The 12,133-nt window shown below is 46.3% G+C and overlaps 3 protein-coding genes and 1 pseudogene across 6 annotated transcripts in view; 3 read left to right on the top strand and 1 right to left on the bottom strand.

Annotated features, from left to right (window-relative positions):
* Nucleotides 1–276: 276 nt before the first annotated feature.
* On the top strand, nt 277–2,778 carry APEX1 (APEX nuclease (multifunctional DNA repair enzyme) 1). 3 transcript variants are annotated; one of them, XM_012733973.1, is made up of 5 exons: nt 277–319; nt 649–774; nt 972–1,159; nt 1,653–1,845; nt 1,983–2,778. In XM_012733973.1, exons 2-5 carry the CDS (start codon nt 717–719, stop codon nt 2,498–2,500), a joined length of 957 nt encoding a protein of 318 aa, XP_012589427.1. In that variant the 5' UTR covers nt 277–319; nt 649–716; the 3' UTR covers nt 2,501–2,778. The 3 variants fall into 3 exon arrangements, with proteins under 3 accessions (XP_012589427.1, XP_004694749.1, XP_012589428.1); XM_004694692.2 differs by lacking the exon at nt 277–319 and adding an exon at nt 328–354; XM_012733974.1 differs by lacking the exon at nt 277–319 and adding an exon at nt 361–454.
* Nucleotides 2,779–2,861: 83 nt separating this feature from the next.
* On the bottom strand, nt 2,862–6,216 carry TMEM55B (transmembrane protein 55B). Of its 2 annotated transcripts, none has more exons than XM_004694690.2 (7): nt 5,792–6,216; nt 5,289–5,479; nt 4,844–4,950; nt 4,568–4,673; nt 4,341–4,393; nt 4,148–4,238; nt 2,862–3,696 (listed from the first exon to the last, which is right to left on the bottom strand). In XM_004694690.2, the coding sequence occupies exons 1-7, from the start codon at nt 5,952–5,954 to the stop codon at nt 3,553–3,555; spliced, it is 855 nt and encodes a 284-aa protein (XP_004694747.1). In that variant the 5' UTR covers nt 5,955–6,216; the 3' UTR covers nt 2,862–3,552. The 2 variants fall into 2 exon arrangements, with proteins under 2 accessions (XP_004694747.1, XP_004694748.1); XM_004694691.2 differs by having other exon boundaries at nt 5,813–6,216.
* On the top strand, nt 5,953–10,510 carry LOC101622619 (annotated as a pseudogene).
* The window catches only part of PNP (purine nucleoside phosphorylase), a 19,113-nt gene continuing 13,518 nt past the window's right edge, over nt 6,539–12,133 (top strand). Inside the window, exon 1 of the mRNA XM_012733965.1 lies at nt 6,539–6,914. The gene's annotated coding sequence lies outside the window, so the exon portion shown is untranslated. The remainder of the gene's footprint in view (nt 6,915–12,133) is intronic.

The following is a 12,133-nucleotide window of genomic DNA, read 5'->3' as shown; positions in this document are numbered from 1 at the left end:
AAGCTCCTAGCAGTTCCTCTGCCTCTTTGCAGAGGTCCAGCCAGCTGTGTCCACTGACTTCTGGCGCTGTTTCTCGGCGCGGAGCTCTTCTGTCGGGGTGACAGGATGAGTCTTGGGTCAGGCATAGCGACACACAGCCCGAGAATGGAAGCGTGGGGCCTTGGCGACTCGGAGAGGGAGGGAGGCCGACCTTGTCCGTCACGTGGTACCAGACAGACCAATCGCTTGCGTTCCGCCGCCACGTGGCGCGTGACTCAGATCACGTGACGACGCCACTCTCCCACGTGGGGACACAGCGTGCTCCATTCTTTGTGCTGGGGTAAGGAGGAGTCAGGCTGGAGCGGATCGGGGCTGGTACGGGTTGCTATTATTTTGCTTATCAGAGGGGCTTTGCTGTATTTATCATCCGCATCTAAGCCCAAGACCTTAATATTGAGCCCACATTGGCGGAAAGGCAAGTCTCGCCAGGAGTACTGGGCATTATGAAATGATCTAGTTTTGCGGGTGAGGGGCTAAAGGCCTGTGGTGCACTGGAGGCGGGGAAAGGGCTTAGCGATCTTGCGATTTGAAAGGCGGGACCTAGTGCCGGTGCCGGAGGGCAGAGACTTCTCTAGCTCAGCTTATCAGTTTTCATTTGTTTACCTCTAGGTCAAGTGTTGAAATTATTGTTTCGGTGGGCAACGTGGAGTAGGTGCCAAAAGGCGTTCGTTACAGTGATGCCGAAGCGTGGGAAAAAGGGAGCGGTGGCAGAAGATGGGGAAGAGCCCAAAACTGGTAAGAATTATTAATAAATGAATCTTCCCTAGAGGCAGCGTTAATTCTTTGTGTGAACTGGAATTACAACCAAACACGTTTTTGAAATTTGTAAATTAGGTTACTGCTTCTGTGGGGTCTCAGTGGATCTAATAGTTAACTCAGGACCAAAGTTGGAAACTCATCAACTTTTACCCATTTATTACTCATTTCTATAGAGCCAGAGGCCAAGAAGAGTAAGGCAGGAGCAAAGAAGAACGAAAAAGAGGCTGCTGGCGAGGGGCCAATTCTGTATGAAGACCCCCCGGATCAGAAAACCTCACCGAGTGGCAAATCAGCCACAATCAAGATCTGCTCCTGGAATGTGGATGGGCTTCGAGCCTGGATTAAGAAGAAGGGTTTAGATGTGAGTGGAATTCAGGAGGGAGTTTTTAGTATTATTTGAATGATAATGGAGTTTAATCAACATTTTATATTTTAGGCCCCAGCATGTAGGGTTTTCTTTTTTTCCCAGTCTAATTTTCTTGAGAGAAGTGGAGAAATCAGGATTCACCAAGTCTGCCACTTGTATTTCCTAATCGTCCATTCCTTTGTTCCTGCTGCCATAGTTTTAATGTCTCTTCTCCATTCTGGCTTATTTCCATGTTATCTGTAATAACAACTATCCAGTTAAATAACTACTGCTCAAAACTCTTTTAACAGGGCTACCCACAATGTAAACAAAAATCCCTCAGTGTTACATAAGACTTTCTTATAGCTTTACAATAGTTACGTATTTATAAGTATTCTGCTGATTGTTGAACTCCTTACACAGGGTCTGTCTTACCTGTGTCTCACTTGTAGTTAACATACTGTTAAATAATGGATTGTACTTTTTCCACCTTATATTTCACTCCTAGTGGGTAAAGGAAGAAGCTCCTGATATCCTGTGCCTCCAAGAGACCAAATGTTCAGAAAACAAACTGCCTACTGAACTTCAAGAGCTCTCTGGACTGTCCCATCAGTATTGGTCGGCTCCTTCAGACAAGGAGGGATACAGTGGTGTGGGCCTGCTCTCCCGCCAGTGCCCACTCAAAGTCTCTTATGGCATTGGTGAGACCCTATTGATTCATAAGGCCTGAGCTCTTCCAAACCAATAGTTAATTGCCCCATTCCTATTATCAGTTCTCAATTTTATTTTCTTGCTTTCTTTTACACTTTATGCTGATTCTGTTTTATTATTTCTGTAGGTGAAGAGGAACATGATCAGGAAGGCCGGGTGATTGTGGCCGAATTTGACACATTTGTGCTGGTAACAGCCTATGTACCTAATGCAGGCAGGGGTCTGGTGCGCCTGGAGTACCGGCAACGTTGGGATGAAGCCTTTCGAAAGTTCCTGAAGGGCTTAGCTTCCCGCAAACCCCTTGTGCTATGTGGGGACCTCAATGTGGCTCACGAAGAAATTGACCTACGCAACCCCAAGGGAAACAAAAAGAATGCAGGTTTTACTCCACAAGAGCGGCAAGGCTTTGGAGAACTGCTGCAGGCTGTGCCACTGACCGACAGCTTCCGGCACCTCTACCCTGACACTGCCTACGCCTACACCTTCTGGACTTACATGATGAATGCTCGATCCAAAAATGTTGGTTGGCGCCTTGATTATTTTTTGCTGTCTCACTCTCTGTTACCTGCATTGTGTGACAGCAAGATCCGTTCCAAGGCCCTTGGCAGTGACCACTGTCCAATCACCCTATACCTAGCATTGTGACACCTCCTCCAGATCACTTTGGGCCTGGGAAATATACCCCCTAAAACTAGCTTTAAAACCTCTTACTTCCCAAACTTCTTTAAAAACTGCTGTCTAAAAAAAGTCTACACTGTTAATCCCTTATAAAAACATAAATTCTTGAACTAGGCTCCTAGTGAAGACTTAGATTTCCTTAAGCCCAAATTTTTCTTTTTCTGTGTGAATTTCTTTTTTTACATTAAACACAAGCTACTGATAACTTCCTTTGAAATGTCTGTGTGAAAAATAAAAAGCCATAGTTTCAGCGTTGCTGTCTTTGTATTCTGCCCCTTTCTGGGATTCCAAATTCCCCTCTTTTCATACATACAGATTAACAACTGGAAAAGGGTAGTCATGACCTTATTTATTTACAAGCACAGGATGAGCCCCTAACCTCCCCCAAGACACAGCAACCCTGATACCCAGTCTAGTTAAATACTGCAACTGGGATACAAAGTTGGAAGGAGGAACCAAGGGAAATACAGGACTAGGGGAACATACCCCACATTAAATAGTTATATACACGTTAAGTTCCTGTGGTTCTGTACAGAGCAGCGGCTGACCCCACTCCCACAGGACACAGAATGGGGGAAAAGGGTACTGAGGCCAGAACCAGCCCCTGGTGAAGTGCAATAGCAGCAGCAAGGTCCTAATGGTGCACAAGAGGGAGGGAAACCCCCAGGGCTACCCACCCCCACCCTGCCCTGGAATGTGTAAGGGACAGGAATGGCTCAGGGAGCATATAGGAAGGACAAGGGCAGAACCGTCTTAGGATCCAGGTTTAGGGGCAACATTTCACCTACTTCACCCTAAACAGCAACCCCTGGAGGAAAGCAGATAGCCAGCAGTGGTCTTATCTAACCCTCCAAACCTAGGTGAGGGCCTGGTTCCTTCTCACCTCTCCCCAGGGAAAAGGAAGGCAGCTCCTTGGCTCCCATGTAGAGGCCCAGCGAGCCTTTTACCATGGCTCCCTTTGTAGTGTCACTGTCCCCACCAGGGAGAGGCCAGGCACAGTCTGTAGGTCTTCATGTTACTCAGGAGAAGTTCTGAACAGGGTGGCTGACCTTCATACAGGCCCAATAGAGGGCCCGAACCAAACACAGCACAGCCAACAGAATGACCAATGCCCAGGCTGCGTAGATGCCTCCGTATCGCTGTGCGTGCGTCCATGTGCCAAACTGATGAAGATGAGAGAGAAAAAGAAGGGGTTACTTTTCATCTTGTACCTGGAGTTACAGTAACATACAACTTGAGCCTCTGTTCCTGTTTCCTCCCCACGTGTAGTCACTATTGGGACAGAGAGTAAAGGCCCCATAGTTCAACTCATTTCCCCTACATAGGAACACACTCATACAGTTGCAGACGTGTCAAGGTCTGACAACTGAGCCAGGTTTCCTAACAGTAATGAAGCCACTTCAGTGTCCTATCTTTTACTAAAAGATGGCAGTTTATTTAAATTATCCCTACAGTGACAATGAAGACTTACTAGGTACCTTCAACTTCATCTATACATTAAAACAAGAACCCCTCTGCTTTCTTTCACTTTTTTTCTTAGAGTAGCCATTTCTCACATCTTTGCCTACAACAATAAGGCTAAAGAATGAAAGAGGCCATATCACAGTTACTCACAGCAAGGCCAGTGGCAGTGACTGCCAAGAGTAAGCCAAGCAAGAAGCAGCAGATACATCTCTTTCGTGGATATCTGCGCCCAATAGATGACCTGTGGGGAAGCAATCAGAAATGAATGTTTGCAATGGCTCTATAGTTTTTAGTCTGTACATTACCCAATAACCAGTTCAACCATGCCACTCTGATCACTTACACTTTCCTGCAGTGAGGGCAACGTGCCAGGGTTCGGTCTGTGAACTCTGTCCACTATGGAGAAAGAATAAGGAAAAGCAGAGTCATCTTCAACAGAGCCCTGGGGTGGGAAACAGATCTCCGCAGGACAGACCTTTTTAGGATTTCCTAAATTACCATTGTAACTCAGACGTAAGTTCAAGATGACACCTAGCTTTGTTTTCAGGACTTCCTTATACCCCTCCTCACCAGAAACGTATTCTTGCAATGTCCGCAGATGACCCTGACGCCCATTGGTTGTGGTTCTGGACTCAGAGGTCCTGGATGAACAGGCCCAAGGTTGATGATTCTTTTGCTGCACAGTGGGCAAACAAAACAAAACAAAAAACTTTAAAAGATTGCTTAAAAACACACACACAAAAAACTTCCCTTTCACCTTTACATTCTCTATATACAGTCATCCTTTTTTGCTTTCCAGTAGTCCTCAGATGCCCTCCCCCATCATATACACTTCATGCCTCTTACCAGTAGGGTCGAGGACAGGCAATCCGCTGGGAAGTCACTTTGCAGATAAGGAGACAATTACAGGGGCATCTGACATATTTTTTCCCTGGGGGTGCATTCTTGATTGGCTAAAGAATGAGGACAATTATAAGCAAACCCATAACCTAACCCCTACCATCTCCTCCAAAACACCTTCTGAGAGATGAACGATGAGGCCATAGCCAGGACATAAAATGAAATGAAACATGAGATGTGCATATGAAAGCTAAACTTCAGTATCCAGGGTAGGTATTAGGACGGTAAACATAAGCTTTGGTGGGAGGCAGCTGAGGAAATGGATGTGTGAAACTCCTGGATGAAAACTGGGTTTCAGGAACAGCACATGGCTAACGTCTGGGTCTAGAATCAAGGGATCGGAATTGGAATCCAGAAAATAGGGCCCATTTCATAGATATGTGTCACTCACAGTGGCTTCATTGCAGACGCCACATTTGACTACATGCTGATGCATCTTGCCTTCCACGTTGATGAGAGACTGGCAGACTCGGCAGGTGATCATGGGGGCGCTCCCACTGTCCGGGCTGGTCAGGGATGAGTAGGGGGGAGGGTCCTCCCCAGGCAACACGGCTGGGTGGCCCTCGGAGAACGGGGGAAATGCTGGAGAGGAAGGTGGAAAAAAGTATTGGCATTCCTTGCAGGCACCCCCACGGACGGTTCTGAGGATCAGGGAACTTTCTGTTCCTCAACCTCTCTAACCAAGCTCGACGGGCTTCTCAAAATTCGTGCTTTTCTTGGCTTCCTCAGAAACTCCTACACCCAAGCTCGGGTTGCCACTGCGCAGGGAAGGAAGCCTCACCCGGTCACAGGTACTCCAGTTCCGCACCTGCCACTTGGGCCCCGCCCTCGGCCCCGCCCCCGCCCCGCCTCTCAGAGTACCCGGGAGAACACCTCGGACCTGCCCGGGCTTACCCTGGGGCGGGGCATGTTTACCGGCTCCGTATGGAGGTGCGGAGGGGGTCAGGCCTCCCCCAGGCCCAGCCCCACTCCCGCCCGGCCCCACTAATCCGTTGCCGCCGGCGCCACCGTCGATGGGTTCGGAAAGCAGCGGAGATCGCTCTCCGTCTGCCGCCATGGCCGCCACCGCCGCCTCCCTTGAATCAAGGATCCGGCCCCCTTGGTCGCTGCCGCCGCCGCAGCCGCCGCCGCCGCCGCTACCGGGTCCCCAGGGCGCCTGCGCGCCGCGCGCCCAGCTCGCCCCGCAACCAGTGGCCTGCCCCGCCCAATTCCGTCTCTCGGCACGTGATAGGCTGTCCCCGCCCACCCCCGTGCCAGTATTCGTGGAAATAAACCAATTCCTGGTCTTGCGAGGGAAGCCCTTCTTTTCTATTGGACAGCGAGGCGCTAACGTCAACTGTCATATGACCTTCCGGAGGCCTTGGACTTGCAAGAACTGCACGTGACGAGAGAGTCTGCGAGCCATTGGAAGCGTGGTACATCGCGCTACCTGCAGCTCAGGAGGTGGGGTGCGCCCCCTCGGCTCACCAGTCACGTGTCTAGGGCAGCCGCGGGTCCAGTTACCGTCCAGAGTGGGTGCACGGTCATAGCTCCCTATTGGTCTAGAGATGCCACTCAAAGACTAGCCTTCCTCTCTGCGGTTCTAATAAAAGACTGTCTCATTTCGCTGGTTTGTCTTTCCTCATTGTGTGATTCCTGGGGTGCAACTTCATTGGCCCGAGCCTAGCGCTGGAACGGGGCGCGGCAGGCAAGAAAGAGTGCGAAAACTTGGGCTTTTTTGAGCTAGATGAAGAGAAATGGCAGTGACAGTTATCTTCTCAAAGAAATGCCTATAAAATGCCAGGGGAAAGCTGTACCAAGAGGAAATGAATTAAAACTTGTCAACGTCAGCCTTTCTCGCAGGACACCATTCTGGAACAGAACACTAGACTGACTTTTCCAGAAAACTGCGCTACACACTCCACCTTCTCCCCACCCGGTGAATTACGAGATCTATCTTTTCATGAGCCTGTCCTTATCATTGGGAGATACGGATGCCCATTCAATTAATGACCCCATTCCTAAACACATATGCTTGGTAAGTGATTTTGATTGAGTTATAAACAGTTATAGAAAGAGTAATAAATTACTCTTTAACTGTAAAGTTTAGGGTGTGTAACTTATTCTGAGATTAAAGGTAATCAAAGTGAATGAACTTTAAAGAGATCTTAATTGTTTTATAGTGCAACTGAAGCCATTTCCCTTAGTTAAGCAAGTACAGAAGGGAAGGGTCCGTTGTTATAAGAGAATGTAGAGGGAGGTCAAAGGGAGGTGTTTCCAGCTTGAAGGAAAACATCTGGTTGCTGATAACAGCGAGGTTTCAGTTTTCTTCTACTAGGGGTGACTTCTCTGAGAATAATGCTGGAGTTGCTGCCTTTTCTCCAAGAACCCTTCGGAATAGACTATTTTAAGCCTTTCCAGAAACCAAAGCAGAACGTTGGGTGCCTGTCAGTAACCTCTGAACCAGCCTTTTGGGCACCACTGACCTTCCCTCTCCCGGCATCACGGTTGTGTTTTCCCCACATCATAGTGCAGTGCAAACTTACATCTGGAAAGTCAAAGAAAGGATTGAAAAAACAATTGTAAGTTCCATGACCAGTTTAACTAAAATCGTCTCCGCTGAGTCTAACATTGAAGAAAGTGCATCCTGCCCCCAGTAGTTTAGATAAATAATATTATTTAAATATTTATTAAAAAATAATAAGTTCTGGCCCTCCCTGGTGGCGCAGCGGGTTAAAGCACAGCACTGAGAATCTAAAGCCACTGCCGCATGAGTTCGATAGTTCGATTCCCGCCTGCCCAGGAGGTGACCACATGGCGTGGCAGACCTCTCCTGACCTGCCCGCTGCACCCCTCAGCAGTGTACTTCGTTGATCTGCCTCTTCTGCTCCCCACTCTGTCTCTGGTGAAGCCTCTCACCGCCCCTGAGCCTCTGGCCTGCACCCCTGTTCTATATGCACAAATACATAAATCTTTAAAAAAATAATAATAATAAGTTCTATCCCAGCATTTATGACTGCCTCAGAGGCAGGTTCTGATTTTTAGACACGGCTTTCACAGGTCAGTTTCTATTCACAAGCTAATCGCTGTCCTCCAGGTAAGCCCCACAGACAAAGAACTAAGGGAACATTAAATGTGGAAGGGGTGGTGATTATAGGAACTCGGATCACACTTGTGCTTTCTGGCACACTGGAGGTTTATTCTGGAATGTAGAAGTGTTCATTATTTTTGTTCCTTAGTTACACATATATTTCAAAACCTATCATTTTGCAAATCTACCCCATGCTCACCAAAGCCAAATTTGATATTTATTAAATCTAATTTTTTCTTTATAAAAAAAAAGTGGGGAAAATGAAACAAAAGAAAAGCATCATAAGAAAGCAAATAAACAACAACAACAAAAGTCACAGAAAAGAAACATGGGGGCCCTGCAGCGGGTTAAAGCACAGCACTAAAAAGCTAAAGCCACTTCTGCCTGAGTTCAATCCCTGACTGCCTGGAGGTGACCGCATGGCGCGGCAGACCTCTCCTGACCCACCAGCTGCTCCACTCAGCAGTGTACTTCATCAATCTGCCTGTTCTGCTTCCTCTCACCACACCTGTGCCTCTGGCCTGTACCCCAGTTCTGTATGCACAAATAAATAAGTCTTAAAAAAAAAAAAGAAAGAAAGAAACATGGAAGAGAAGGGAAATTGGGAAATTGGATATTGTACCAAGAATCCTGGAGGGAAGGATGAAATCGCCTTTTTTTCAGTTGTAGTTTGGGTTCTTGTTTTCATCATAGGTTAAATATAAGAATGTATGACTAGAGAAGTTAAGGTTAAATAATAGGAAGACTGTTCTGACAGGTATTTAAGGCACTAAAGGAAAGGTGTGAGGGAATACTCCTGGCATAGATACCTGTTACAAATCCTGTGTAATGCCAAACTAGCCTCTATTCACGTGTGGGACAGGGTTGAGGGACGTTAGTGGCTAAGTGCTTTAGTGCTGAAGGGAACTTGTGAAAGTTACTTTGAAACTTGAATTACCATGGAAGCCTTTGTTATTCTGCAAATGGACTCATTACCTAATTTCTACAGTTCTGTGCATGGTACTTTAGAAGAAAGAATCTGAGATCAATCAAGACATTGCAATCTGGTATTTGTGAGGAGATACATGCACAAAAAGAAAGGTAATTTGTAATAAAACCCCATCTTCATGGAAGAGAGGAATACCTCTTTAGTATGTGGTTATCTATTGCTGCAACACACGCAACCATGGTAATATGTTTTTCCCTCACAATTCTGTGGGATGGTTGACTGGATCTTTTACTGGCCTTATCTGGGCTTATTCATGAGCATGCAATCAGAAACAACTCAGAACAAAAGAACAGTCCAGTGGCCTCACTTACAGCACATACAATTCATCAGTAGTTGAACTTCTGCAGGCCTATTTTTGAGGGACAGAAAGATGGATGCCTTTCAAGGAATTCTAGGGCCCTGACTAAGGCTAGAAAAACAGGCCAGGTTAGCACTTCACGTATATGACTACCTGCTTCATGTGGGAGCTCAGATATTGATCCAAATATTTTTATCAGCTATAAGATGGGAAAACAATGCCACATTGGAGGAAACACCAGTATTCTTACACCCTTGGTAATGTGTATTCTGGGATTCTCTCTCTCTCTCTCTTTTTAAGATTTATTTATGCATACAGAACTGGGTTACAGGCCCAAGGTATGGGGGTGGTGGTGAGAGAATTCATAAGAGACAAAGTGGGGAGCAGAACAGGCAGATTAACTGAAATACCCTGCTGAGGGGAGCAGTGGGAGGATCAGGAGAAATCTGCTGTGTCATGTGGGTCACCTCCCTGACCAGGAATTGAACTTGTGCTGCGGTGGCTTCAGATAGCGAGATAGTGCTGATAACTCATTGTGCCACCAGGGAGGGCCCTCTTCTGGGATCTTTATTGTGAATCTCCAAGGAGACAGGAAATATGTGAACATTCAAGTAAAGCAAGACTTTCATGATTACAGTGCTGCAGCAGCTTCTAGTCAACACTAAGAAACATCCCCCCAGGAGATGGCATATCAGAAGATCCTGTAACAACAGCATTCTGTCAGCCTTTTCAGTCCCCTCAGTGTCCTGGAGGTCAAAAGCCCAACTGAGGATATCTAAACAAGCACTTGTGGAGTCCCAGGAAGTCAGTCCTTGCTTTCCAATGGAATGAACCCAACTCTACAGCAAGAACATCCAAATATGGGTGGACCAATGCCAAGAATGCCACTTCCAAAAGGAAGGGTGCCCTTAGGACCACAGAACTTGAGGTGCAACAAGACCCCCTACTGAATGCATTAGGTGCTCTGGAATGAACTTGGGCTCAGGTCATGGTATAACTTGGCTGAACCCAACAAATGCCGTTTCCATACCATATTCCTCAGCACCTCCTGGGAATTACGTAGGTCCTCCAGGAGGTGGAGGGCAACCAGGAATAACCATCATGCCCAGCCCAGCAGATTCAACCAGCTCTGCATACAACATGCATGCTGCATTGAATGCAGGACCTCGAGCACTGATTTTCCAATGGGCCCTGTGTCAGATGGGTAGAGTAGAAGGAATGAAGTCATATCACAGGAATGAGTCTTTCTGTTTATGAGATATGGGAAGTGTAGCCAAAAATTCTCCCAAAAATTGGAACTTGAGTAAACAGTTGGTTACTCCAAAGATGATGACAAAATGGGAAAAAAATGTCTTAAGTCTTTTCTGGAGTGAGAGTTAACTCTATTGCCAGGTGTCCTCATGAAAACCACAGTAAGTTAGTCATTCACCAAACTGCTAAGAATGAAAATTATTCATCACACTGTATAGTTAAACAAAGAAATCTCAGTCACTCAGTCATCACAAACCAAACATTTTATTCCCTGCTATTTCCCTATTTTATTAAAAAAAAAAAGGTTCAAATATGACTTAAACCACGATATGGAAGGGCCTTTTAGAGTTGCCCCAAACCAAACTGCAAGTATTGACTGTGTATGTTGGGAAAGAGGATGTATGGTATATGTGTACATGCTCACAGAACATGTACATACATGTGAACATATATGTGCACATTTTTCCTGTGAATGTGTACACATACACAAAATTGACACACAGGACATCATAAAATGCTATCACAGTACATCTGAAGTAGAAATAGACAGGGACTTTCATTCAGCCTTATTTTCACATTTATATTTGAAGTATTGAAAACTGTTTCTGGCCCTACCTGAACCATTTCATGTTGCATATATCACTGCTGCTTTATATGAATAATTTTTTAAGGTAAACACATATATTATGGTTTTGTAGCTGCCTGCAATCATAGATAGGAATAAAAGAGCTTATTTGAGAAACTTCATTAAGAACAAAAACATGGAGTGTCCAAGAAGATGAAAGGCACTTTTAACACTGGGTTCTAACACTAATACAACTTCATTCCGGTGTCATTCTGTTACAGGGCAGGGAGAGAGGGGCACCACTGAACCCCCAAACCTGCCTGCTCTAAATAGGTTCTGCCATCCACTGCACCAAGACAAAACATATAAGACTTTAATGAAAGGGAGCTTTAATACAGTGAGTATACAATACGGAAGACAAAATAAAATTTCTTAATCAAACATCTGAAGTTACCCATCCCCTCATGGGCAAAAGTCAACCCAAAAGGGATTGGCCCAAAGTAAGGCCTGAAAGCTGCCACAAGCCTAAAGCACCTGCTGGCCGGGAGCCATACAAAAGGGTCAGAAATGACCATACAAGTCTGGGAGGAAAAGAGCAAAATCAAAATCAATATAAACACTGCCATAGACAGCCTCCCCACCGGTCTCTCACCCACATCACTTTCAACCAGTCCAGGGCCAAGAAATAAACACGGTTTCTTCACATGCCTCCCTTTGATCCATGTGGCTTCCTCAGGCCTCCTTCTGGCTCTACATCTTGCTTCCTTCCTCCCCAGATTCCTTCTCTTCTCTCCTTTTCTCTGCTCAGCTCCACCCTCCTTCTGGGTGGGGCAGGGAACCTGGAACTTCCCCTTTTCCTGGGGACCACCTTGGTACAATTCCAGTGGTCATACCAAGTCCCATGTCCCTCCCCAAAGCGAGGCCTTGGAAGCTGGAAAGCTTGCATCAAATTTATGACACCTCCAGGTGGGGGCCCATAGGAAAGAAGCAGAAGGGGCCAGGCAAGTCTGGAAGGAAAAGGGGAAAATAAGAGCCAAGGGGTTAAGTCTCAGCACTGGGAAACT

The sequence above is a fragment of the Condylura cristata genome, unplaced genomic scaffold, assembly GCF_000260355.1.
Source record: "Condylura cristata isolate star-nosed mole 26May11 unplaced genomic scaffold, ConCri1.0 scaffold00045, whole genome shotgun sequence".
Taxonomy (NCBI): domain Eukaryota; kingdom Metazoa; phylum Chordata; class Mammalia; order Eulipotyphla; family Talpidae; genus Condylura; species Condylura cristata.
Note: the sequence above shows the minus strand (reverse complement) of the source record. Positions and strands in the feature narration are given on the sequence as shown.